The 27,335-nt window shown below is 39.6% G+C and overlaps 1 protein-coding gene across 3 annotated transcripts in view; it reads right to left on the bottom strand.

The window, feature by feature from the left end:
* The window catches only part of piezo1 (piezo type mechanosensitive ion channel component 1 (Er blood group)), an 81,174-nt gene that overhangs the window by 47,598 nt on the left and 6,241 nt on the right, over nt 1-27,335 (bottom strand). For 2 of the 3 annotated variants that reach the window (XM_015052199.1, XM_015052200.1), the window contains exons 2-9: nt 13,211-13,306; nt 9,268-9,433; nt 9,032-9,173; nt 7,562-7,787; nt 4,423-4,636; nt 3,171-3,342; nt 1,825-1,911; nt 586-649 (exon numbers count right to left, since the gene is read on the bottom strand). In XM_015052199.1, the coding sequence (XP_014907685.1) occupies nt 586-649; nt 1,825-1,911; nt 3,171-3,342; nt 4,423-4,636; nt 7,562-7,787; nt 9,032-9,173; nt 9,268-9,433; nt 13,211-13,306 (1,167 nt within the window). The remainder of the gene's footprint in view (nt 1-585; nt 650-1,824; nt 1,912-3,170; nt 3,343-4,422; nt 4,637-7,561; nt 7,788-9,031; nt 9,174-9,267; nt 9,434-13,210; nt 13,307-27,335) is intronic. The other variant, XM_015052201.1, reaches the window with a different exon arrangement.

Genomic DNA, 27,335 nt, shown 5'->3' with positions numbered 1-27,335 from the left:
AGCTCCAGTATGTAACTTTTATCTTTTTTTTTTTTTTTACATATTTGTTAAAGCTGTCACCATGTCATGACAGTATGATATGATGCAGATAATCTGTGAAAAGTTCCATCTCCTCCACCTCCTCCTTGAGCTGCTATTGCCGTCTGAAGAAATGCACCGCCCCCAACCAAAAACAACCAATCAGAGCCAGAAGGCGGGTCTTAGTGCTGTCAATCAACCTCATGTTCTCGTGGCTAAATGTGCTAGTGGTGGAGAAACAACTGACAGGAAAACCGTTTATCTGCTGTTATTGGAAGCCATGCTAACTAGCTCTAGCATTCATGAAGGCCTATGCTAGCAGCAGCGTAGCAAAGACAGCACTAAGACCCGCCTCCTGGCTCTGATTGGTTGTTTCTAGTTGGCACCGAGAGAAGGCAGAGGCTCATTTTTTTCTCCACAGATTATCAGTCTCATACCACACTGTCACAACATAGTGACAGTTTTAATAAATATACTTTAAAAAATTCTTTTTTTATATAAAAGTTAATTACAGCAGCTTCTTTAGAAATAAAAGAGGTTTGAATGAAAGATGTGAGCCATAAGAACCTGACTGATGTTCTCCAGTCATAGTTTCCTCTGGACCTTCTGCTTCGATGGACACCAGGGTGATCTGAAACAAACAGCCAAACACAAACTCTTTTCAATCCTGTTAAAGAAATAGTTTGATTTTTTTAAGTGATGGTTGGAAAGTTATTATATGAACATTTCAGTCATTTGAAACAGTTAAAATCAGCTAACGGATCTCTAATCTCTGCTCTGAAATAGGGATGGGCGATATGGAATTAAAGTTTTATCACAATATTTTGTCGTACTACTGTGATAATAATAAAAGTAACAATAAGACCTATTTATTAGTTCTTTTCTTTTAGGCACAATCACATGGTAATCACATTTCCATAAATTCTGATCTAGAAAAAAATTGCAATGCGCTTGTTTTGGACACCAATCACATAAAGGTATGCGATTTGTATTACTAAAATACTCCATTTAATCATATTTTCAGATTTATTGATTTTTTTACATATATATTCTCAATGGAAAAAAGTTATCATCACAACAATACATCAAAATTCTTGGGATTAGAGGAAATTCATCACGATAAATGCCGAACAATTTGATAAATTCCCAGCCCAACCCTGAATCTTGGTCAAAGGTCAGACCGGGTGAAAGTATTTGCACCCTGGGGGTATCATCCAGGATGCAGAGGTACAAGACTCCTTGCGGCTCCAGCAGCTCGGTAAATTCCCCAGAGTTACGTAGAGGCAAGACAAACGATCAGAGCCGTCTGACACACCTGTTACGGTCTGTAATTATAATATCAGGACAGAACAGGATGAATGGTTATTCACTGTGAACTCTTAAAGAACAACTTTTCTCGGCTCTGAAAAACAAAGCAACGTTCAAGCAGCCAGTTTTAAACTGCAGAATAAACAAAAATACTTTTATTTTTTTCTTAAATCAATGATGTTCCCACATTCAGTGGCTCTGATGACCCTCGTTGCTGTGGGAAACCACTTGCAGCCGACGGTAAAACCCATCGCTCCCCTCCATGGTGCCATCCAAACATCTCTGCTCCTTACAATCAAACCACCTCCACACCCACCTGTGGTCTTGCAGGTGAACCACAAGCATCCAGACGGCAGTTTTCCGTCTGGCTGCTGCTGCTGAACTCTGTTCGTCAGTGTTTGCAGAAGGGGACTAGAACATCTGAGGTGTGTGTGTGGTAACTCGGGTGTGAATACTTTTGCGTATCAGTGTAGCTGACAGAGACGCAGCTACCCTTACCTGTGTCTTGTCTTCGCAGTCGTCTTTTGGTTGATTCCAGGACTTTAACTCGACCAGTTCTTCCGCTGATGCTTTTCGTTTCTCCTGCTGGGAAGAAATGCGACATTAAAGAAGAAACATCAAACCAGCAGAAAATACTGCTGTTTCTCTGGGGACATCCGAACAACTCCTGTGAGATTGTTTCATTCAGGAATCTGCATCTAATTGGCTAGATTCTTTAACATTGAGGTCAAAGGTCATTTCTTTTCTGTCGTCCAGACTGTTTGAACACTTGCCATCTGCACCACCTTCTCGCCAACGTGCTTGTGGGAGAACAAATACTTCCATGAGCAACATTCTGGAGAGTTTTAAATAATTACAATGTCATTTATTAAAAATGTAAACAGATATTATAATATTAAGATAATTTGCATTGTATGGTGAGACAAGTTGGTGCTATTATAATGATCTCAGATGGGAAGGTGTGTGTTTTAAGCCTGACCTGCTGTATCTGTGCTTTAGATTTAATATGAAATATTAAGAAAGGAAGTTTTTCTCGATTTTCTTTTTTTCTGACCGAGTCTGGGCTGGTTGGGCTGCTGAGGGACCAGTCACCGCTAACGCTGACCCACTCTGACCACCCCAGTAGTGTCCAAACTTTGTGTCACAAGGGGCAAAACTACATATAATTCTTAGAAAAATAATATTTATTTAATATACATAATATTTAAGAAATATATATTTTTTAATAGTATTTTTTAAAATACCATCTATCTACTATTTTTGAAATAGTACAGTATAAAGGCTGAGTTAAAATAGTATTTTTAAAAAATAAAACAATATATATTTTTTTGTTTAAAAAAATAAAATTGTGATTTTTTTTTTTTCACCAGCCAAACAGCAAATTTAGCGTACGATTGATTAAATAAAGTAGTCTGATTTTCTGTAGGAAAGGGAAATGTAAATCATTGTAGAGCCGAAAAAGGTTCTACACATTTGTCTTATTAACAGAGTGAGATCCACTCAGTTCATAAGTTCTTTTAGGATGTCAAACAAGAGAAAGCAAAAGTCTGTTTTCAACAGGATCCGAGTCACTATTTCTTCGAAAACACTTATTAAAATTTCCCCCCTTTGGGGATCAATAAAGTATCATTATCTTATCTTATTAGCCAAGTTTAACAAATGGCGCCGAAGTCACATTTTGAACACTTTGGACGTTCTGGAGTCTTTACAAAACTTTTTCCATCCAGCACCATGTTTTCACGGTACTGAAATGATGACATCATCATTTCAGTACCATCACGTGAATGTTTAACATAAACACTTAGAAGGTTCTGGTGTGGGATCCATAATGATGCTGTTTGTACCTGGTTAGACCCAGCATGCAGTCCTGATTTGATAACCGCCGCCACGGTAACGTAGAGGACCAGCAGAATTCCTGGGTTAACATAAACCGGCCAATCATGGTTGGGATTGAGGATGAGGTCATCAGGCATGGAGCAGTTTCCGGGTATGATGATGTCCTTCAGACCAAACAGTCTAGACAGAAACACAGAGAGAAAGATCCAGACAATTAACACTGTGATCACAAACAAATACAAAGCATCAAGAACGCTGGGATTAGTTGATGTGAGAGTGAGGTGCTAATGAGGAATCAAATGAAAAACATTAAAAGCTGTAAATGTAACCTTAGTAAGTGTCTGCCAGGGTTCTAATCGTTTTGATCTTTTCATTATAGTTTAGTTTTATTTCACTGTGACTTCTTGTTTGTCTAATTCAATTAGTTTTTATCAGTTCTTATAAGCTTAACATTGTTTAGTTTAAGTTCAGTTTTTATTAGTTTTAGTACTATTTTTAGTTTTTAATTCTTTGGCTCATTCTTAGGTGCAGAATTCAAAAAGGTCAAGTACTGTATTATGACTATGTATACATGGTTTTTGTGACGTATACTCAACAGAAAATATTATCTTTAAAAAATTATTTGATTATTGTTGAACAACCAACTGACATGTGTTTTCTTTCAGCTTTTGGAGTTGCTATTTTGCAGACTAAGTACCACCAGGTGGTTTATGAACTGCCCTAATTTGCCAACAGCTGACATAAACAGATTGTAAGAGGAAAAAAAATCTACTTCACATTAGTTTGAAATAAAAATACATCTATAAATGTGAAAGTAAAGGATATTATATCTCTAATTTCAGTATATCTTACTTAGTTTTATAAACGCATGACAGTTCCAGTTAAGAGTTTTTTTCTCATTAATTATCGTTTTTATTCATTTCAGTTGACAAAAGCAATTTTTTCATCTTCAGTTTTTGTTTTTCTTAATTACTGTTAGTTAACTGCAATAACCTCGGTGCCAGTGTGAATCATTCATCAGCATAATGCTTCCAATAACTGAGATGAGTGATACATTGTGTCTAGTTGTTGGTAAAGTCTAATTAAGGGATTCTGCACTATTTTCTCGAACCAGTTTGTAGAACCAGAAACCCAACCTCTGGGAGCCCAGGTGAATCATACATTTTTTCTTGTTTACTTCTAAGTAAGACTTTTTCTGCTACAATCTTTCTAAATTTTAAAGGAAACAATAGTAAGCAGCATGTTGCTCTGCAGGCTCACCTGGCCCACAGGCTGTGTGGAGGGAAGAGGCCCTGGCCCAGCAGACTCTGGTACAAGTACAGGCAGACCAGGTGGCCGGCAGCGAAGAAGCCCACCATCACACACAGTGCATTAAACCCCAGGTGGCTGATGGGTAGATGGCACGCCCACCATGTGCACACACCAATGAACAGGAGGAAGTAAAGTGCTGAGAAGGCAGAGGGCAGGGTGATGCCTGGGGTGGGAAGAACAAGAGACATGTTAAACATCTACAGAAAAACAATGACACAAACACAGAATGAAGCTCACACTTTAAAAAAATGTGTCAAATAACTGAATTAGGTTTGTTGAACCTACTTTTGTTTAACATGACCACTTAATAAACTTCATATATGTACTTGGATAAACTTCATTTGATTATTTGAAACAATTTTTTTTTAATTGGATCTGTTTCTTTTTTCAGAATGACCAGGTTTCTTCAGTTAGCCAACAGTTAGTCTACGCAGGGGTGTCAAACTCCAGTCCTCAAGGGCCGCTGTCCTGCAGTGTTTAGATGTGCCACAGGTAAAAAACAGTGGAATGAAATGGCTTAATTACCTCCTCCCTGTGTAGATCGGTTCTCCAGCGCCTTGCTAATGACCTAATTATTCTTTTCAGGTGTGGTGTAGCAGAGGCACATCTAAAAGTTGCAGGACAGAGGCCCTTGAGGACTGGAGTTTGACACCCCTGGTCTACAGTCTGCTAGGAGTCTTCTAAAAGTCAGCTAGTAGTCTGCCAACAGTCTCCTAGCAGTCTGCTAACAGTCTCCTAGCAGTCTGCTAACAGTCTGCTAAAAGTTAGCCAACCGTATGCTAACAATCTGCAGGGGTCGAAAGGAGGATCTTCCTTTAGAAGATCCTTTAGATCTTCTGAGGGGATCTTTAGTCCCTTAGACTAAAGGAAGATCCCTGCAGACTCACCCTGACATAGAGGCCACTGAGCCTATAGGATCTGCTGCTAATGCACATCACTATGCATTATTGGACTGCTGCCCTGGTCTCATGCCCCATCTAAGCTCCAGCAATTACACACACCTGCTGTTTGTAACCATGGCTGAGCTGTCAGTGGAGCTAAGGTTTCATTTAGCCAACATGCCTCTGCAGCTCTCTCTCTCTCTGAGTCTGTGTTTCCATGCTAGCTTGTTTCTAGAATCCCTTTTCATTGGTTGCTGAACCTGGATCTAGAAGGATGGAAGCTCCTGGCCTTTTGTAAAAATGGTTAGGAAATAGTTTTGGTTAGATCCTTCTGTGTTTTTAATGCTAACTTAGAGTTTTCCAGTGAGCTGGGGCTCATACCAGTAAATTAGCAGCCACTCACTTTTTATTAGTAGCAAGTATTAGTTAAGAGAGCCATTTAGAGTAGGAAACTTTTAAACACAGTGTTTTTGGAAAGTATTTGTTGCTCTGCCTTGTAGTATTACAGCCATTATGTCAATAGCATGTCCATGCCTGTTTGACAGAGCAAATTATTTTCTGTGACAACCCTCCAAACACGAAAGGAAATCTTAAGACATACATTATATTGCTAAAAATATTTGCTCTCCTGCCTTGACTCACATATGAGCTTAAGTGACATCACATTCCGAATGCATAGGGCAATATGATGTTGGTCCACTTTTTGTTGCTAGAACAGCTTCAACTCTTCTGTGAAGGCTGACCACAAGGTCAAGGAGTGTTTATGGGGATTTTTGTCCATTCTTCCAGAAGAGCATTTGTGAGGTCACAAACTGATGTTGGACGAGGAGGCCTGGCTCTCAGGCTCTCCTCTAATTCATCCCAAAGGTGTTCTATCAGGTTGAGGTCAGGACTCTGTGCAGGTCAGTCAAGTTCATCCACACCAGACTCTGCAATCCGTGTCTTTTTGGACCTTGCTTTGTGGACAGTCATGTTGGGGGTGTCCAAGCTCCAAATTGTTCCCACTAAGTTGGGAACATGGAATTGTCCAAAAAGTCTTGGTATGATGAAGCATTCAGAGTTCCTTTCACTGGAACTAAGGGGTCAAGCCCAGCTCCTGAATAACAAGCCCACACCATAATCCCCCCTCCACCAAACTTTACACTTGGCACAATGCAGTCAGACAAGTACTTTGTCCTGGAAACCACCAAACCCAGACTCATCCATCAGATTGCCAGATGGAGAACCGCGATTCATCATTCCAGAGAACGGGCCTCCACTGTTATAGAGTCCAGTGGTGGCGTGCTGTACACCACTGCATCCAAAGCTTTGTATCGCACTTGGTGTTGTATGACTTGCATTTAGCTGGTCACCATGGAAACCCATTCCATGAAGCTCTCTGTACACTGTTCTTGAGCTCATCTGAAGGCCACATGAAGTTTGGAAGACTGTAGTGACTGACCCTGCAGAAAGTTGGCGACCTCTTTACACTACGCGCTTCAGTATCCGCTGACCTCGCTCCGTCAGTTTACATGGCTTTGTAACACTTTGTAGCTGAGTTGCTGTGGTTTCCAAACACTTCCATTAATATAGCTGACAGTTGACTGTGGAATATTTAGGAGTGAGGAAATTTCACAACTGGATTTGTTGCACAGGTGGCATCGTATCACCGTTACACGCTGGAATTCACTGAGCTCCAGAGAGAGAGTCAATCTTTAACAAATGTTTGTAGAAACAGTCTGCATGCCGAGGTTCTTCACTGATCATTTGGATGGATGAGCAAATACTTTTGGCAATGTAGTGTATGAATTAGATCTAAATGCAAAATAATAAAACATTCCAGCTTTTATAAACCAACATGAAATTTGTCTTTTTGGGATTTTTTCAAATTCAAACAGAATATTTTTATTGTTATTTGCAAGCTTCAAGAAGTGTCAATGACAAAACATTAAAATGCCTTTGTACTGTGAGACATTCACTCACTGAACATGTGAACAATGACTGGATTTCATTTGATCTTATTGTCTCAAGCTGTTGAATCCAGTGAAGGGGGCTTGTGCCCGTCTCCAGAGGTCAAAGGGCAATATATGGACATCCTTTTAAATTACTCGCTGTAATGCTTTCTCTGCCAGAGAACAGCCTGTCCAGGTAAGCTACACAGTGTAATGAGTCAACTCAGCTGTTCAGTGGTGACATGTGATGGAAACGTAACATGAAGCAGACTTTACCCGCCAAACCCAGCAGGACGACGACCATGACTCTGCCCAGGTCCCGCAGGATTTTCAACACTTTGACTTTGAGACCTTCTGCCAGCTGCTTGGCTCTGGTTGCTGTGGAAACCTCGTCAGGGTCACCGTTTGACGACCTTTCCTCTTCCTCCACCTCTTCATCAACTGATGACTCTTCCTCCTCCTCCCCATTCTCTGTTGTTGTGTCTGCAGATTCCTCTTCAAGCTAGTTAGTGGGAGGAAAGGTTTCATAAAGCTAGTTACCTCTGAGGTGAGACAAAAATTCAACCAATCAGAGTAGAGACAAGATATGACCAAGCTCTGCTCTGCTGTAGGGTGCTGTGTTTTATATGGACTAAAATCTGATTTTACTATAGTCAATAAAACATCCAACTAGTTCTTGGTGTTGTTACACTTTAACAGGAGTTCAGTTGCATAAGAAAGTGAAGATACAGCAGTTAATTTAAAGGTTGTGGCTGCTGAGGGGTAAAGTGAGTAACCCTCCTCATGTTTGACATATGGTTCCTAAATCAATGTGTTTGCAGCATTAGCAGTCCACTCTCAGCAGGACAGCAGCGGACCCAACTCCAACAGAACAACCGGGCCTTCCAGCCTCTGCAGTGTTCAGAAACCAATCTGTATAAAGAAATCCTGAAAACCCTCTGGGTCTGAAGCAGGGTGTCAAATTGCAACGTTTCTGCTTCAAGACTGAATCAAATATCAGCTGGTCCTTATGCAGAACTTAAGGACCCGCTGAGGAGGATTGTGGAAATGTTGGGTCCTTTTCTTTTCATAACCAAATGTCAGACTGACACTTGTGTGAGTTGGAAGGCTGAACCCACCTTCACTAAATGTGTTCCTTTGACGTTGTGAAGCGTTCTTTAGATTTGAATTCTGGATGTTTTCACTTTTAATATGACCACGATTTAAACTAGAGTTGCACCGATCTGATATCAATACCTGTTATCTGTGAAGCTATTGAAAAAAAAATCTAGACAACGTGTCCGATTCATACGGGCAGATCTGTTCAGTATAATTCTATGCTTTGTGCTCCGAGCGACGTCATGCTTTTTTATTTATTTATTTATGTGTGCTGTATTGGTGCAGAGTTATCAAATAAATTTGTAAGTCATTTATGTCATTTATGCCTATGTTTAAGAAAATAAATGTTTTGAGTCAATTCAGCTCTGTTTCTCTGTATCGGATCAGCATCGGCCGATACTAAACCTCAGATGTCTGTATCAGTATCGAAAATTAAGCATCTTTCATTCAAAATAAATAATGAGTTTCACACTGGTCTTCCCAAAGCCTCACAAAGATTTTAATAATCAGAGTAAATGGGTCGAATCTTGTGAATTTTATGAAGGTTTTTTAAAAACTGAACAGCGGTCTAATTAATATAATTTACCTTCTTTTATATTACATTCTAATTTCCTCAAATAGGCCGTCACACACCATACAGAGACTTACTGATGTTATGTTGGCCGCAGCCACCATTTCTCTGTTCCTGACCAATCTGCTGCAGAGGACAATATTAACAAGTGACACCACACACACTCCTACATCCGGACACAGGAGACGGAGCACATTCCAGGGATCCTCCAAAGGAAGCCTGCAACACACATGCATATGAAGTAAGCACTAAGCAGCAGTACCTTTTATACTTTACTCTAATTGTTTATGGTGTCTAACAGACACACACTCACCTGGACAGTCCAATGTGTCTGGTTATGGTCTCCCATTGTGAACAGTTATATCCTATTGCAGTGTTGAGGGGAGCGTATGTGTACAGAACTGTCTGGAAACATATATGAGCCAGAACAAACAGCAGACTGGTGCAAAATACCGTTTTAATAAAGCGACCAGTGTGACCTGAAAGACAGGAAACAGAAAAAAAGAAACAGAGTTTAATCTGCAAGCAAGTATTAAAAGATGCAATATAGCATGTCTAAGTGCTGCATGACATCAGGAAATTATATAACGGTGATGTCGCATATTAACCCACATTTTCTCAACCATTTCTTTATTCTTATTTACTGTCTCTACCGCTCTCCATGACCTTTAGCATCGCTATTACTAAGCACATCGACTGTGGACATCAAGGACAGATCATCTAACTACAGAATATTACTGATACGCAGTTCAAAAGCTCAACACTTGAAATATAATATCCTACCAAGCAGTGCAGCTCTATGCAGCTGCCATGATTAGTATCTCTGTACAATCCTTCAGTCCTGCTTTTTCCTACCCATTAGGAGGATTTCAGTGTTTCAGTTACTTTCTCAGTGTGTCAGAGGTAAATGACTCCTTCTGCTCCTTCACCTCCACCCTTGATATCTGTTGTTATTTCACTAGCAGTTGGAAGAATATTTGCTGTTATGTCTTCTACATTGGCCAAAATGATCAACAATTCTTCATGAGTTGTAATCAACTTGTCTTATGGTGCATTCACACCAGCCCTGTTTAGTCCACTTTAGTCAAACTCTAGTTCATTTGTATGGAAAATCTGTTTCGTTTGGGGAGGTGTCAATACGTAACCGAACTCTGATGCAGACCATAAAAGCGAACTCTGGCCCGCCTACAAACCTCGGTCTCGGTTAATTTGAAGTGAACTCTGGTGCAGTTCGAATGCGTTTGTGGATACAAGCAGACCAGAGAACTCTCCAAAAGCAGGAAGCGGACTACAGCACAAGGCATTCTGGGTAACTACAGCAAAAACAAACGAATGAGTCTAGTACTACAGGGTTTTACAGAGGTTTTCGTGTCGCTTCCTTCAGTGGTTCTTGGTTCTTCACCAACACAGGCGGAGAGGGGAACAGGTTTTCCATCTAGTTTGGATCATTTGACACAGGTTAGTGTAAAAGAGAACCGCACCAGCAGAAAATGTGGCAATTGTTGCAATTTTGGTCTCCAGTGGAACTTTTACGTTGGTAAAGTTATTGAAGTGGTTCAGCCCAGAGTCTATTTGTTTCAGTTTGTCAACAAGAATCTGGCATGCTCTACAGTAGAACATGTGTGGGCCAATCAATAGGTGTCGTGAGAGGCTTCTGTCCTGTGTGTTTTAGATGTGTACCTGCTGTTGTTTCCTCTGCCTTCACAGAATTAGAGCTGCCTCCAGTACAGTCAAAGTGGTGGCATTTTCTTGGAGGCTGTGTCTGAACCGTACCTTTCTGTTGCTGATATGTGTGGGTTGCCGATTGGTCAACCTGTTTATGTGAGAATGTGTGATTGACTCATTTGCTAAGAGAGGCGGGGTTCACCCCGGACAGGTCGCCAGTCCACCACAGGTCAATGTGTTGCCTGTATGTTGCGTGTATGTGCAGTGTCTGAACCTAGTGTGCCAAAACCTTTACATCTGTGAGACTCTTCAAAGCCCTGTAGGTGGGCTATCATGCCATTACATACTGACTCTGAGAACAAAGTGAATGGTGAGGGAGAGAACATCCTGTTTATTTTCCTGCACTCTGTTTTGCTATTGTACCTCTGGAGGAAGTAGTCAGAGGTGTGAGCCTGGCACGCTCTGCAGTAGAACATGTGTGGGCCAATCGGTGTCGTGAGAGGCTTCTGTCCTGTGTGTTTTAGATGTGTACCTGCTGGCTCTGTTGCTTCCTCTGCCTACACAGCACTAGAACTGCCTCCAGTACGGTCAAAGTGGTGGCATTTTCTTGGCGGATGTGTCTGAACTGCACCTTTCTGTTGCTGATATATGTGATTTTAGATCCAGGGACGCTGCTCTCCATGAGTTCTAGTGGTTTTCATTTTGAAGTGAAGCATATCAAGGATCATGGTTACCGTGATGTGCACCAGGTTGTGGTCTGTGCCATCACAGACATTATCAGTAGGTAATGTCTGTACAGTTGCACTCATATCTTCTAGTAGATATATAGAAGGTATTGTCTATAGGTCATAGTTGTGTTTTTGTGTTCAGATTGTCAGGGATTAACGATGAGACTCAACACTATTGAGGCAGTGATGATGCATTCTTGCCCCACCTTGTTGCGCCGGCTCCTCCCATTGGTTTAATTTGTGTTGCATCATTTGATGATTGCACATCTTGTGAGGATTACTGAGTCAGACGTTGCCTCTTAGTCAGTTTGAAGGAGAGTTCTAGGTCCAACATTCTTTTGGTTGACCGTGCGCCTTATTCTGTCACTTTAGTCCGTTCATACTGTCCTCATTCTCAGCAGAATCTAATGATCTGGTTTGCTTTCTTGTACTCTTTCAAAGTGATCATGATCTGAAGGTCTCTCAAAGATTATGTTTTTTGACCTTTGGTCAAACAACCTGTCTAAAACTCCCATTTCAAAATTGGTTCATAGCGAGCTGGTTTGTCTCTTAAATATAAATATCCCCCAAATAAAAACAAGTCAAATGGGAATATCAAGTTATCAAAGATATTTGCAGCTTTATTTAATTTCACTCAAAGGAGAATCCAACTCTTTGTCTCACAGTGAATCATCGTGGTATTACCAAGCTGTGGCAATCCTCTGTACGCAAGCCATGGAAATATCATTACTATATCATTTTATGCTTTGGAGAATTAAAGGAGTAGGTCTATATGTTTTATGATGAACTTGGTTATAATGTGAAACAACAAAATTACAAAGTAACATTCCTCACACACTTAAAATATCCTGCAACATTCATAGTTAAAATGTTCTGCATATCGCTCTAATCTTTGCAAACAGTGAAAACATAGACATGTTTGATTTAGATTTACAAATAGACTGTAAAGTGCATCTTAAAGTATTCACATCAATTCACTTTTTCCACATTTTGTTACGTTGCAGCCGTATTCCAGGTTGTATCAAATTAATCTCTTTTTCTCAAAATTGTTTTGCAAATTTATTACAAAAAAAACCCAATAACATTTGGCCGTTCTACAATGCAGGCCTGATTGGTGCTCCAGAGATTGTTGTTCTTCTGGAAGGTTCTCTTCTCTCCTCAGAGAGGCCTTAGTTTCCCTGATGGATCGGATTAGGCAGCTAGCCGGCTCCAGGAAGAGTCCCGCTACTTCCAGACTTCTACTGACCAATGATGGAGGTCGCTGAAACAGCAGAAATGTTTCTGGATCCTTCCCCAGATTTGTGCCTAAAGACAGTCCAGCTTCAGAGGTCTACAGACTACAACTGAATTTATCACAGGTTGACTCAATTTCAATTGTAAAAGCATCTCAGGAATGATCAGCTTCATCAGTTTTGTTGAGCTTCACCAATAAAATATTGTGAATAGTTTTTTAAATAAATTTACACTCAAAACACTGAAAAAAAATGTTTCACTGTATCATATTGAGGTATTTGTGTCTAGAATTTTGAAGAGTTTAATTTAAATACAATTTAGAATAAGGACGTAACATAAAATGTGGAAAAAGTGAAGCGCTGCTAATACTTTCTGGATGCACTGTATCTACAGTCAGTGAGGAAAAAGAAGGCATGTGTAGTAAACTGAAGCTTTGAGCGTTTCTTTTTTAACATGATGTTTGTAAATGAACCCAACCTAAGCTCAGGCAAACCGCCTCCTGAAAGTCAAGCTGCTGACCAAAGCTGGCATTTCAGGAAAAGCAGACAGACGTTGAACTTCTTCACACACACACACACACACACACACACACACACACACACACACACACACACACACACACAATCTTACCTCTCACTGTGTATTTGTTTGGGCACAGGAACCATGGCAACAGCAGTAGATAGAGGAAGTAAACCAGTGACAGCAAGTTGAAGCGAAAAAGACAAGCTGCAAACACAGAAACATCAGTTAGCAGCTTTCTGAGTCTTAGAACATCATTCCTGGGTCATCCTATAACAGCTGAAAAGGAGCGGTTCTAAGAGAACACAGTCAGGACCTGTATGAGCCCAATAAGTGGATATGGGATAATATAAATAACGAACATTCATTTTCATTTTCCTGCCGTTGGTGAACGTGTTTCTGGAGGTGGAGGAGGTTGGTTGGATGTTTGGACATGTGACAGTGATGCTGTCCAGGTGGGATGTTTCACTGAAGCAGAGCAACGTCAGAGCTGTTCCCATTGCTTCAAACAAACATTGTGAAGCATCATGAAAATATAAACTGGTAAATATCAATTGCTTTTCAGCAATATTAATATTGGATATTGATATTAGTACAGTAGTTTTATATCAGAGCGTCCTCAAACAGGATAAATAAAAAGCTGTTTATTGATGCTGTTCTGTGTCACAATTAATACCAAATAACCCATCTCATGTGACAAAAAGAAAAAAATATCACATGAAGCTTCAGGAAGATTCATGAAATCTTTGTCTGTACTCTGCTAAAGGTCAAAAAACACAATTTCGAAATTGCAGCATTTCCATTGAAATAAAAGAAATAAAATTAAAATTGCACGTGAATAAACTTGAATGCGATAAATCGTTAAATATAATTGCAGTGGCAGATGCAAACAGCTACATCAAGCTTCATAAGATTGTATTTATAATTCAGCCATGGTGTTAGCGTTCATCTATAGGTCATCAGAGGAGTCATCAGCGTCTTATTCATGCATTGGAGTGATAACTCCTCATAATAGGGAATGGCAACATATGTGACATTTTGGGGAAAATAATACTCGGTGATTTTAAGTTATGGATTCAACACTTTGGAAAGTTTCACAATTTTTTATGAACTATGTGATGCTGTGAGAGTCTGAGTCTGATGGAGCCAGCTGCACATTGAATAAAATCAAAACAAACAATCATCGTCCGACTACTTCCTGTCATCTTCTTTGTGGTTTTCACCAGGAATAACATCCGGGAGTTGATCATGTGATGTGACAATTTGTTTCCATTGCAGTTCTGAAAAATACATCTATTCTGATACGATTGAAAACCTAGCACAACTTTTTATTGAAAAATTTGAGTTTTATTTTATTTAAATTGGAGTGTTTCCATTAAGAGAATTTATTCTTGTAAATTCATTTATGCAATTTTATGGGTAAGCTGCTGTTTTATGCTCTTTTCACTTCTCTGTAAAATCCAGCATTTGCTTACCAAAGTATTTTTTTCTAGAGAAGAACAGTTATACAACATGGTCCACTTTAATCAAACTCCAGTCTGTTTGCCATAGTTCACCAAAAAAGTGAACTATGGTCCAACTAAAAATTAGCTGCTGGGTTGATTTAAGTGAATTCTATTGCGGTTCAAATGCATATGTCAATGAAGTGGACCAGAGACTGCTCCAAAAGCAGGAAATGAACTGTAGTGCAGGGCATTCTGGGTAAATACAACCAAAAGAAACGAGCAAAGCAAATGCTAGCAGGAGAAGTGGCTCGTGGTCTTTTACCAATGACAAAAAAAAATCCTACAACAGATAAAATCTGACACTGCTTCATTTTTTTTTACATTTTGTGAACAAAGAAGTTGTGCTCTAAATCTAACCCTCTTCTTCAGAGGTTTTTGTGTTGTTTCCTTCAGTAGTTCTTGGTGCAGCACCACCACAGGCGAGGAGGGGAAGAGGTTTTTCAATTTGGATCAGTTGACACAGTGCAGTGTGACAGCGAACCGCATAAGCTGAAAAGAAGCAAATGTTGCAGTTTTGTTCCCCAATCATACAGAGTCTACCGGACTATCAGGTTTTTAAACATCCATAATCAGGAAAAAAAAAAAAAACAGACTTGAGCTATTTGGCAACAACAACATGGAGTATATATTGAGTTCAGTTGGAACTTAGCTAGAAAGCTAAGTTTATAGTTGAACAGAGCTGGGGGTTCCCCAGTAGTACCTGGTCCTGTACCTCTGTGTGGATCCTGTGTTCCACATTTTAGTCAAAATGTTTGGTTTTGACTCTTGTTTTAAGATTTCCTGGCTGTATTTATTTCAGAATTTAACTGAAATGCAAAAATATATACTTTAATTGTATTTTTTAGTTTTTGCCTTATTTAAAACTATAGTTTGGGGGAAGACGGTATAGTGCATGAGTAGTGAGAGTGGAGGAGCTCCACCCTACTGCCCAGCTAATCATAAACCACATTAGCATTGATGTCTCTGGACACACATGATAACAGCGGTGAGTGGCCACAGCACCTATCAGTTAGCAGCACGTGGACTCGTGTCTGTTGTCTTTCCTGAGCGGGTCATATGTTCAGGCCTTTCATATTTCAGTATGAAATGTGCTGCAGGAGGACATCCCACCTGTCTTTATAGACAGGTGGGATGTCTATAAAGCTCTGTATCCCCTCAGGTCTCTATCTCAATGTGGGCCATTGCCTGGAAAAATGCCTCGTTTTGTTAAATGTTCGTGTCTACATGGGACTCCTGTTATGGACAACATTTTTCCATCGTTTCAGGCTTGCACCAAATTTACATCAAAACAGCCAGTACAAAGATTTTTAGTAATAATGTTGTCAAATCCCTCCAGGAAACAAACACACACACACACACGCTCCACACATTCTTCTCCGTTTCTGCTCTACTGCTGTAGTGAGATCACAGCGCCACATACAGACCTGGCATGACTACTACATGATGTTGAGTTGAATCCTGAAATGTAGAAGAATCCAGAAGCAAATCAAGGGCATTTATCTGCAATGCTAATGGAGCTAAAGTTTGCAATAATAGAAAATGTGGCTGTTACTAGCGGGGTGGTATTATATGCTTTCCAGTCACATTGTGGGATTTTATAGCACAATGAAGTAACAACCTTCAGTCATGACATTTGACCTCATATTGACATGGATCTGATTGGTTTTGGTGCTAGGCCTCCTGTAAACAAACATGAAGTGTGCTCTGTTTTCCCTTCATCATTGTGAATCAGGAGAGCTGTGTGTGTGTTTTCTGTAACACCCCGCACAAGCCAAACCGAACAGATAGGACCCAATTCCTAGAATGCAAACACTTCCTCCTTATGGAATCTGCCACGTTGTTTAACTTGTGTTCCTAAGAATCCCAAATATCAACTGAAACATCCTCAAAACCTTCAGTGGAACGTCTGATTTCAACTGGGAGCCTTTTATAGTTGCAACTAGTGGAGACGAACGGAGGAACGCGCAGAACAGCAGGACAAGTGGACAAGAGGTTTTCTGGAAAATTTTGAAATCAAATTACTTTTTTTTTTTTTTCATTTTAACCTCTTTGAACAACCAGAAGAAACAGACTACCTCTTATTCCAGGATTTACTTGTTTATGTTATTACATGTCACTAGTGTTTAGCTTAAAAACATATTCTGAGCAAATTATCAAAAAAAAAAATTTTTTTTATTGTTTTTTTTTTTTTTTTTTCACAAAGTCACAGCACAACATATGCAAAATGATAGTCATGATCAAGGATTAGATCATAATATATATTCCTGCTTAATGAGGCTACTCCTTGTTACCATCCTGTTTGTTCACTTAGAGCTGGCATGTCAAACTCAGTTTCATTTTGAGCCATATCAAAAATGTAAATGTTATTAAAGAGCCGGTTGTGCCAGAATGTATTGATAAAACCCATAAAACTGTTAAAATATCACAAAAAAACATCTGTTTGTTTCAGCATTCAATAAGTGTTTCTTAAAATTAAATAATATTGAACATCTTTTCACACTCATCAGTCCATCCAGGATTTCATGATTGTTTTTGTGGCTTTTTGTAGTCAAAATCACAGATAGATAAATAACAGAACATAAGAGAGCAGGCTAACCTCAAACCTGCAGTATGTAACTTTTTCAAAGAATATGTTTTTTGTTTTTTTTTTACATATTAGATGAAACTGTCACCATGATGTGACGGTGTGATATGAGACAGATGATCTGTGACGATACTGATCGCTGCTAAATGTGCTAATGGTGGAGAAACAACTTACTGTTCCGGGAGAAACGTTTATCTGCTATCATCTGTGGCCATACTAACCAGCATTAGCATTCACAACAGGATCTGCTGATGGCCGTAGCTCAGCAGAGAGCAAGCACAGGAGATAAGGGAGAGTGCACACACGAGCATGATTGACAGCGCTAAGACCATCCTCCAGACTCCAATTGGTTGTTTCTAGTTAACAGAGGAGGCTTGATTTTATCTCAGATTATCTGTCTCATACTGTCACAATGTCATGACAGTTTCAACAAATATGCACAAAAAATATATTTTTATACTGCAGCTGTAACTCAGAGCAAAGACTAAAACTCCTGGACTTAACTAAGACATGGATACCTGAATAAAATGTTGGTACAGGTCAGTGAGCAGCAGCTTTCAACATGACCTGCAGCTGAGAGCCATTCAGCTGAGCAGCTGAGGACTAAACCGTTCCACCGCAGGCTGCTTGTTTGACTTTCCATTGCAGGCCCAAGACCTGCGGAAGGTCCAAAAATTAACCAGCTCACAAATAACAGAGGAACGCCTCTTCTCCCTGAGTGTCTGAGGTTAGGGTCAGCCACTGTGGACCAACTAAAACTGCACATCCAAATAAACCTTCTGAAAGGACGCTGTTATAATTTCCCTCTGAGTTACAATTTACCTTGTATCACACAACAAAAGAAGATTTGTTTTAAAACCATACATTTCTCCTCTATGTTAGGGTTTGTTTTTTAAAACTTGCAGTGTTGGTTTGTTGCTTTTCCAGAGCTCTGCTTTCAACTGGCTGCAGCATGTGGCTTTCACAATCCTCTATCTGATAACATCTGTAGGCCAGTGTCTAGGCATGTTGTCTACTCGCAACCGTGGTGGCAACACTTCAACATCCAGGCACTGCAACAGGCAGCCATTTTCTCTCCATGTTTGGTTCCACCTCACCAACGAAGGGCAGCATTCAAAGCTCAGCTACACAGCAATCCACACAACTACCAAGGTTCTGGACCAATCAGGAAACATGATCTTCAATAGATCCCAGTGAAAACCTCATTAAGAACAGCAATATGTAGCATAGAACAGGATGGGGTTTGAAATTCAAGGTTTAATGTCCTTGGAGGCAGATAGAGCAGAATAAGAATCAGACCAGAAGTGACAGCTCAATGGCCAACAAAAGGTTTGACCCAAGTCGTTGAGTTTAGCAGATAATTATCCCTGATACCGACCAGATGTACCAAACGTTCTGAATTCATAAAAAGTTACAAAAAAATCTCAAAATAAATTGTTACATTTTCTGGTGTTTAGCAAATTGAAGTAATTTCGATCATTCTAATTAATCTAAAACAAGAGAAATTTGATCTGATTTACCTTCAGAGATTGAGAAAAAAACGTGTCGTCTTTTTAATTGGTGAAGGTAAACTTGTGTTTTCAACTGTGTAAAGTTTTCATCACAGTTTTAAAATGCACTCCTTTTTACAACATCGATTTAAAAGAAGAGGAGAAGAAAAGATATAAATTAATTTCTCATCTAAATTCTGATTTTTTTTTTTAACTCTGCTGTAACTGGGAGATAAATTATTGTGTTGCCATGTAAAAAAGGCCCAGTTGAGACCAGAGTACCAGACTGAAGACTTTGATCATCCAGCTTTTGGTAAGAGGAGAGAATGAAACAAGAAAAAACAATAAATCATGCTAATGGAAATTATTGAGCTCATTTTAATTTATCATGTGACATACTTAGATAATTAGCGAAGACAGTAATGATGAAATAATGATAAATTTGCAACACCTTGTCCAGCCCAAGTGAGTACAGAGTATGCAAATTGCATCACACAGCCTTTGGCCTCAAGTGGAGACTGGGAGGGAAGAATTAGGACATACAAGACATGAATGCAGAAATATCTGACCGAATGAAAGGCCAGTGCTAATAAAAGAAGCTTTGAAATCCTCCAACCAGAAGACTTGACTCAAAAGGAACATGTAAATTGAACTGCAAATGCAGTCCGTGTAGTAAACGATTGCAGCATTAGACAGCAAATGACAGCAGGACTGTATTCTTCACACATAATTAACACCTGACGTGGAGGCCGTGCAGGCCAGGCTCTAAATTCTTCAGCTGTGCCATCCTCCCAACATTTTGGCAAGAACCTGCAACATTATACTTTTGACATCAAATTTAAAGAGGAGAGAATGGAGAGAATGTGAGGCCTGCTGCTTCTGCTGACAGTGTTATAAGGTAAAAGGAATTTACAGAACAAACAGTGGCACGGCCAGGGCTCTCGCTCTGTCCATGATGAAAACTGGGAAAATCTCCGTATAGGTGACTGGAGAAACAACTTATCTTTGTCATGGCATAATTATCATGTCAAGTCACACCAGCACACACCAAGCCCCGTTAAGGTTTTTCTGTTCAGTTTCTGTCCTGAGTCTCTGTTGTTTCTGTCTTCCCCGTTGATTGCTTCCCAGGTGTGTCTCATTCCTTGATTACCCACCCTGTGTATTTAGTCCCTCCTGTTGTCTTTGTCTCTTGTCGGATCCTAGTTGTATGTCATTTGTCTGCTTGCCACCACAGTCGAACTGTAAAGTCCTGTGTTGGTTCAGCTCTCGTTTTCAGTCCTCTGTTCTCTTTATTAAATTCATCTTCATCACTACCTGGGTCATCAGAGTTCATTCTCACCACCACCAACCACACCCCATGACATGCACAGCAGTCACCAGAGACCCATGCTACATGTTAGCAATGTGCTTAAAGTAGAAAAAACTACTAGCAGGCTTAATGACTGAGCTAACATTAGCTTCTTACATGCTAAGTGTTTAGCACAAGCTAGTGCAGCATTCACACTTTGACCAAATATTGCCCACTAATAGTTTTTTTCTGTTTTGAACAGAGTAGTGAATTTGATTATCCAAACTGAGTTGTTTTGTAAGGCTTTATGAGCTTGCTGCCTTTTTTAAGACCAATTTTAATACATAATTAAAGTAAACTTTAAAAGTCACTTTCAACCAAATTCTCAATAGAGTCAAACTATCCCTGTTTATTAAGTCAAGTGAGACCTTGATCAGTCCTTTCAGTGCATTCAGAGTTTTAATTTATATTCTCTTTAACCAAGGAAGATCCGTTGCATTTTTACAAGGGTGCCCCGATAATGACCATATTTAAAAAGCCAAAACCTGATAGAGGGTGTACTTTCTTTCCACCATCATCAGCCTTTTTGTCCCTGTGGTGATCCCGTCTCCTTCTTCCTGTAAAGCCCATCTAAGCTCACACATAAGCTGAGTATTTCTCACCGAGGCAGGAAATCGCTTTGAACGAGCCAAGAGTTTATAGACGTTGCACAATACACAAGTCATGTTTGAGTAAAAGTTAGAACTTGTTCAAATGTAGTGATTGTGTTTTCTCTCCTACAGCAGAGATGAGGGCATGGAGGCATCTGAGACCAGATGGTGGCGACAACATGTGCCATCGTGCACATCAACAAATAAAATCTGACTCACATCATCGGATAAAGAAAAAAACAAAGCTAATCTCATAATCAAAAGCATTCTAGATGCTTTTGAAAAGGATCAAATCTTCTTGGCATGCTCCATTGTGTCTCTTATTAAGAAATACCACCAGTGGGGTTGCAGATATAGAAGAAATAAAATGCAGAAAATGGTTTGAAATTGTTATGCAAATGTCAATAAATCTGACAAAAATCTTTAAAAAGTCTAGGAACTTTCATTCTCACTTCTTCGCTCTTTGCTGGGGAATAAAATGAATAAAAAATGTCAACTTTTAACATCAACAACAAATGTACTTCACCAACAAGTGTGTATGAGTTGATGCATTTATAGCACAGCATCAAGCTAAAGATATAACAGTGCAAATCAGTTGTGAAGAAAATGTTAATCACAGATAATCAAGAACTCCACACCGAAGCAATTCATGGGTGCCTGGTAAGTATGACACACAAGAGTCAAACAGCATAGCATAACGACATAGCTGCCTTTACACAAAAGTGAAAAACAAATAAAATTCAGTGTAATCTGTGGCAGCAGTAGAGAGCCAGTGGTGGATGTAACAAACGGGGAAACTTCATTCGTCTACTTTGCAGCGCCTGGCACTGTCTCATAAATGCTATTTAGCACTCCACCAGGCGTTTAATGAGCACCACATGGCGCTATAGAAACACCAACAGCCTCCTAGCAAATAACATGTGGTGTTTACTAGGAGGTTATTTTGTAGTTCACCAGAAAATACTGAGTAAACAGCTCTGAAGTGCATTTGATTTCCCATGGAGATAACACCATAATAAAGCACTAATTTTTGATATTCTATTTCCATACCAAAAAGATACCCATGGGGGTTGTTTTTGTTGTTGTACCAAACCCTTATGGAGCCATAGGTAGCATGAGGTGGACAGCCACCACCTGTTTAAAAACACACATACTCTCACCCACACATGCACACAGTTTTTCATTCAACCACAAAGCAGAGCATTGGTGATAAAGACTTGTGCGTCTCTATGAAAGAGCAATGTTGCAGAACCAAAGAACACAACCATCCACAAGGACTTCCCTGATACTGGCCTCAGCAGCCAAACGTAGCCAGTTGTGCTTTGATTCGCACAACTGGAAGTGTTATAAATCCATGTCAGTGAAACAAAAAGGTTACTAATTACATAGAATTTAAGCGATAACAAGAATCTTGGGACATGTGACCAGAATAACTCGCATGGCATTATTAAGGGTGCCATGTGAGTAGTCAGGAACTACTAATACTGCGACCAGATACTCATCCCACACCCCAACACCTTTCTACTGGGTAGTGTTATATATGTTAGGCAGGATGGGACAGTGCCAAGGTGGCAGCTTTTTGAAATTCACCGCTGGTATTTTGATGATTTAGCTTGAATTGTGGGCTGCAGGCTGAAACAGCCTCACTGACATCACCGTTGGCTCCTTTCACAGAAAGTCAGGAATCTGCATTACTTGCTCCAAACAGTTAATGTTACCAGACAAAAGAAACAGTGTGGTCATATGAAAAGAAGGAGTATGAATAATTTGGAGTTCAACTTTATATTTCAAGATATTTCATAATGCTGCTTTGAGAACAAATTTTAAAGGCAATAAAATGTTGGTTTCCATCTGCATCATTGGATGGCATCAACCAGAAATGTTGACATGTAGTTCAGTGACACTGGGATGATAGAACTTTTTTATTTTGTTGTGTAAGCTAAACAAAGTCATGACAAATCAGGGTGTTTGAACAAACCAGGAGTACTTCTCCCAGATGAGTGTTTCCATCTATTTATGACAGATATCACCATCAGTTTTTTCTTAATAGCTGTCTGTTGTCTTATCCCAGCTTGTGTTGATAACCATTAAATGAGAAAAGGCCTCTTGGCACATCTTTGTCTTTGATTTCTAAACTGTACTTAATTGTTAAAAGCTAGCAGAGCTTTGTAATCGCTGCCTTCGGCCTGTCCTTTAGGGTGGCATACACGAAGTTAGTGGATATACTGTAGGCATCACTAAATACTGACACTCGTCTTCAACAGAGTGAAGAGACACCATACAGATGAACCCAGACAGAAAACTTCAGGAACAGATGGACGATGATCACAGTCCTGAACTCCAAATAAGGCAGTTTAGCAATAAAAGCAGCAATGAAAAAGACAGAAACTGCCAAGTTTTGTTGAATTGGCAGAGTCTCCTTGGCTTCATAATGATGTTTTCCATGAGCTTTTTTAAACTGAAAGATAGCATTCACACTGCCAGCAAGTGAGCAAAGGGCCAGTACTGTTAAACTGATCAGGACTCATTTGCAGACAATTATGTCAGACAACTGTCCTTCTCATTAGAACGACAGGAGCCAAGTCACTTCACATAAACAGATTCATAAAACATCTTGTTAGCCATCACTAGCAGAGAAAAAAAAAGATTCTTACAGTTTATATGTAAGCACTGAACTCTCACAAGAAGACAGGACAAACAACCGGGGAGTGAGTCAGCTTGACAGAGTAACAGGCTTCCAGAACTTCTTTAAATCTTCAGAGTGTGTTCTATATTTGATCCGGTGAAATCTGGCCATTGAGAATCATAAAGAAATAAAGATAAACACTGGATCCGATCTTCTGCCAAATACATGGTCAGCAGACAATACTAGCTGTATTTCCATTAGTCAAAGAATTATGTAGATTGAAATTGCAAAAATAAATCTGCTTAATGGAAACGCGCCAACATTGAAAAAAAAAAACTCCTGTGCTAAGATGAGGTGGATTTTTTGGACGTATCGGAATAGATGTATTTCACTGAACTGTAATGGAAACACTTTTTTTCCGTTACAGTCATGAGATCAACAGCTGGATGTCACTACTGGTGTAAACTACAAAGAAGACAACAGGAAATGGTAGCAGGATGATGCAGTTTGTTTTAGTTTGTTGGACAATGTGCAGCTGGCTCCCACCAAAGCTCTCACAACATCACACAATTCATAAATATTTGTGCAATTCTAACATGTTTAATCCTTAACTCTTCTGTAAAATAGCCGACTACAATTTCTCCAAAAATGCTGCATACAAGCCCTGCATACTCCTCCCAAGTGGGCGGAGCTTGTCGCTCCACCGCCACAATAAGACGCTGATGTCTCCTCTCAAAGCTGATAGATGAGCTCTGGCATCATGGCTGAATTATGAATATTTATGGTAATGTTTACATCTGTTGTGGGCCATTATTTATAATGACTTACTATGATAGTAATTTAATTTCTTATTTAATGGAAACACCACATTTACGAAATTGCTTTTTTTCCCCCCCGACATTAGCAGAATAGCGACACAGATTTTGAACACTTTGTAATGGAGACCCATCTGCTGGAAGCACACAGCACAGCTAGAAATGTCTTTTGTAATTTATCCACCATCAATTAGGGAAGTGTAGAGCACAGCAGCACGACAGAATGGGAAAACGGAGAAATTGATGGCGGTAAAACAGAGGCCATACATTCACCCTGGAGCTGGTGAGACAAAGCTAGTATGGTTAACCCAGTTAACCTCAAAGTTCAGACACACTCCCAGAGATTTACATTTACATTTACAAATCTGAGTTTACTGAAATAAATATAAATGTAAATCCACTTTTTTAAAAAGTGGATTGAGATTACTAATGTTGTGAACTGGTCCTTCTTAAAGAAACCTCATTTTCCCACAGCTGAAGTATTATCTGTTGTTTATAGTCACATGGTTCCCATGTCACTGATCACCTCCCCAGCAGGTATAAGGTGGTCAGTTTCCATCATTACTTGACGGTCCCTAAAATTTTCCCATCACACCTCTGGTCCTCACTGCATCACCTGACTACCTTCCTCAAATGGTCCAACCATCATCATCTTCCATCCTTGCCTGTATTAACAATTCCATTATCCTCTCCTGCACCACCAGACAGCATCATCATCATCATCATCACTGTCTTCTTCTGTTCCACCTTCATGACATCCTGTGCCTCCCTCACATTCCCCTTCAGCGCCCCAGCCACACCTCAAGCCTTCTGTTTCCCTTTAAGTTTCTGTTCCTGAGTTCTACAGCGTGGCTGATGTGATCTGATTTCTTTTTCTTTCTTTCTTTTTACATATTTGTGACATTCCAGTGTTTCAGAGCATCAAACCAATTTAGTTATGAGTCAAACACAATACAAGTAAGCTGAAAATGCAGTTTTTAAATGAAGGCGTTTATTACTTGAGGAGAAAAATCACATGATCCTGTGGGAAAAAGCACTTTTTCACATCACCATCCAAAGTTTGAAGGTTGAAAAAGTGCAAACAGAGCAAGCTGGCTGTCCTCTGGTGAGCCATCTGGATTTCTGATGAAAGCTGGTTCTCATGCTTTCTTGCAGCCTGAATTAATGGAAGACAAGTCTCCAAATATACAGAAGATGGCATTTTTTAAAATAAAATCTTATTGTGCTTCTTTTGACTGTATTCATTTATAAGCTCCTCACTGTTACACAAAGTAGGTAAAAATTGAGTCTTCTTTTCCCCCACCACAAACAACTAAGGCAAGGACTATGTTGACTTGTTGTAAATAAGTTGAACTGTATTGTTTCCATCCAGCCGGCCGCCAGTCGGCTTAATACAAGACATTACGACATTCGATGGCCGGCTGGCCATCAAATATTAAAAATGTTTTTACAAACGTCAGCCATATGATGAGTCCATACAGCTCATCGTTAGCATGAAGACATGATTTTATGACAGATTCTTGAGATTCTTTCCTCCAGGAAATTCAAACAATGTCTTCAGCAGTGACAGAAACTATGTGTATGATGACATCGTTGAACCTTTGTTTCCTCTGACTCAGTGGAACAATATGACCAACAGCTCAAACAAACAACCTGGAAGCATGTAGCATGTAGCAAGCAGCCAAACAACAATATCCCTGTCCCTACTTTCTCTCTACCTACAACAGACACATGTTCCTAAAGTGTTGGTGTGTGTGAGTGTGTGTGCGAGTTCTACATGCCTCCAGTTACTGTAACCCCACCAATTCAACACAAACAGGAAAAGAAGGAACCAATCACATTAAAGGGGAGTCAAATCTTACTCATTCAGGCAGGATTTTCTTCTGCTCCGGTCTAAAGGTTCAGATCATCACTGAGTGACATTTATTGCTACACAGAGGAATTTACTGGAGCGCTTTTATTCCTGAGAGAATTTTTTTTTATTCCATGAACAACTGAGAAAACATGTTGGCATTGATAATAAGAAAAAAAAGAGGCTTCATGCTGAGAGGAACTGCACGCTATGTCACATTCACAGGAAGCGAAGAGAAAGGCTCAACATTTTCCACAACTTCTCCCGTGTTGGGCCTGGGTGTGCCAATTCTCTGAAACCACATGAAACACCGGCATTCAGTGAGGATGGAGATGAACAGGGATGCCTGCCATTTCCCCTCTGTCGAATGAAAAGCAGTGAAAGGAAAGAATTTCAATAGCAATGCAGTCCTTTGCAGACAGAGTGGACGACTTTGTTCAGCTTCACATAAAACTGCCATATTTCCACACAGAGTGATCCACTCATTGACGATGAAAAATGTTCAACCATATGTCAGTCAGATAACATAGGTGACAGCAGAAGCTCAGGGTGTGTCGCCCCTTGGGCCTGCAAAACTGAGTCATGATGTCATCGTGTTCATCTCGTAGAAAAAAAGTCGTCAGCTGGTGTAACAAAGCCTCAAGATCTGATGGATCAGGCTGAGTCAGAGCTGGTGATCCAGCTGGATCCCACACTTCATGTTGGACAGACAGGTAGCAACATGACCGGACATGGAGCACCTGTAGCCTTGGCCTTAAGGGAGGATACCAGGCGGATGTTACTGATGTAAAAACAGCTTCTCCCACTGAAATTTTTTTACATGATATATTTACATTATAGTTATTTATAATGATGCACTTCTATAAATAACTTCCAATACCGATATCTGAGGTTTAGTGTTGGCCGATACAATCCAATACAGAATAACATCTTAATTAACTTAAAATTCAGATGAAAAATAGTTGCATTTCTTTTTTTTAAAGAAAAAAGAAAAGAAAACAGAAAAGTACTTACAAATTAATTTGATAACTCTGCACCAGTACAGCACATTTAAATACACTAATGGCTTCACCAGTTTGGTCAAACATGTAACAAACAGAGTCATCGCAACAATAAGTATAACAGCCAATGAAAAATAAATAATAAAGAAACAAAATGACAAAGCGATAGACTTACTACCTCAGTCAAACATGTAATAATAAACTTTATTTCAAACGGTTCAGAAAGTGCAATTGAAAATTCTAAATATAATGTAAAATAAATAAAATGCAACGTCACTCAGAGCACAAAGCATAGAATTAGACTGAGTAGATCTGCCGTTGTGGATTGGGCACATTGTAGGATACCGAATATAAAATGCTCAATGTCAGGACTGATACAGATGTTAATATTGGATCGGTGTATCTCTAGTAATTTATCATAAATT

This window comes from Poecilia latipinna, unplaced genomic scaffold, assembly GCF_001443285.1.
Source record: "Poecilia latipinna isolate Pla-1442-1.1 unplaced genomic scaffold, P_latipinna-1.0 Scaffold1094, whole genome shotgun sequence".
NCBI classification, from domain to species: Eukaryota; Metazoa; Chordata; class Actinopteri; order Cyprinodontiformes; family Poeciliidae; genus Poecilia; species Poecilia latipinna.
This window is presented reverse-complemented; position numbering and strand designations above follow the sequence as displayed.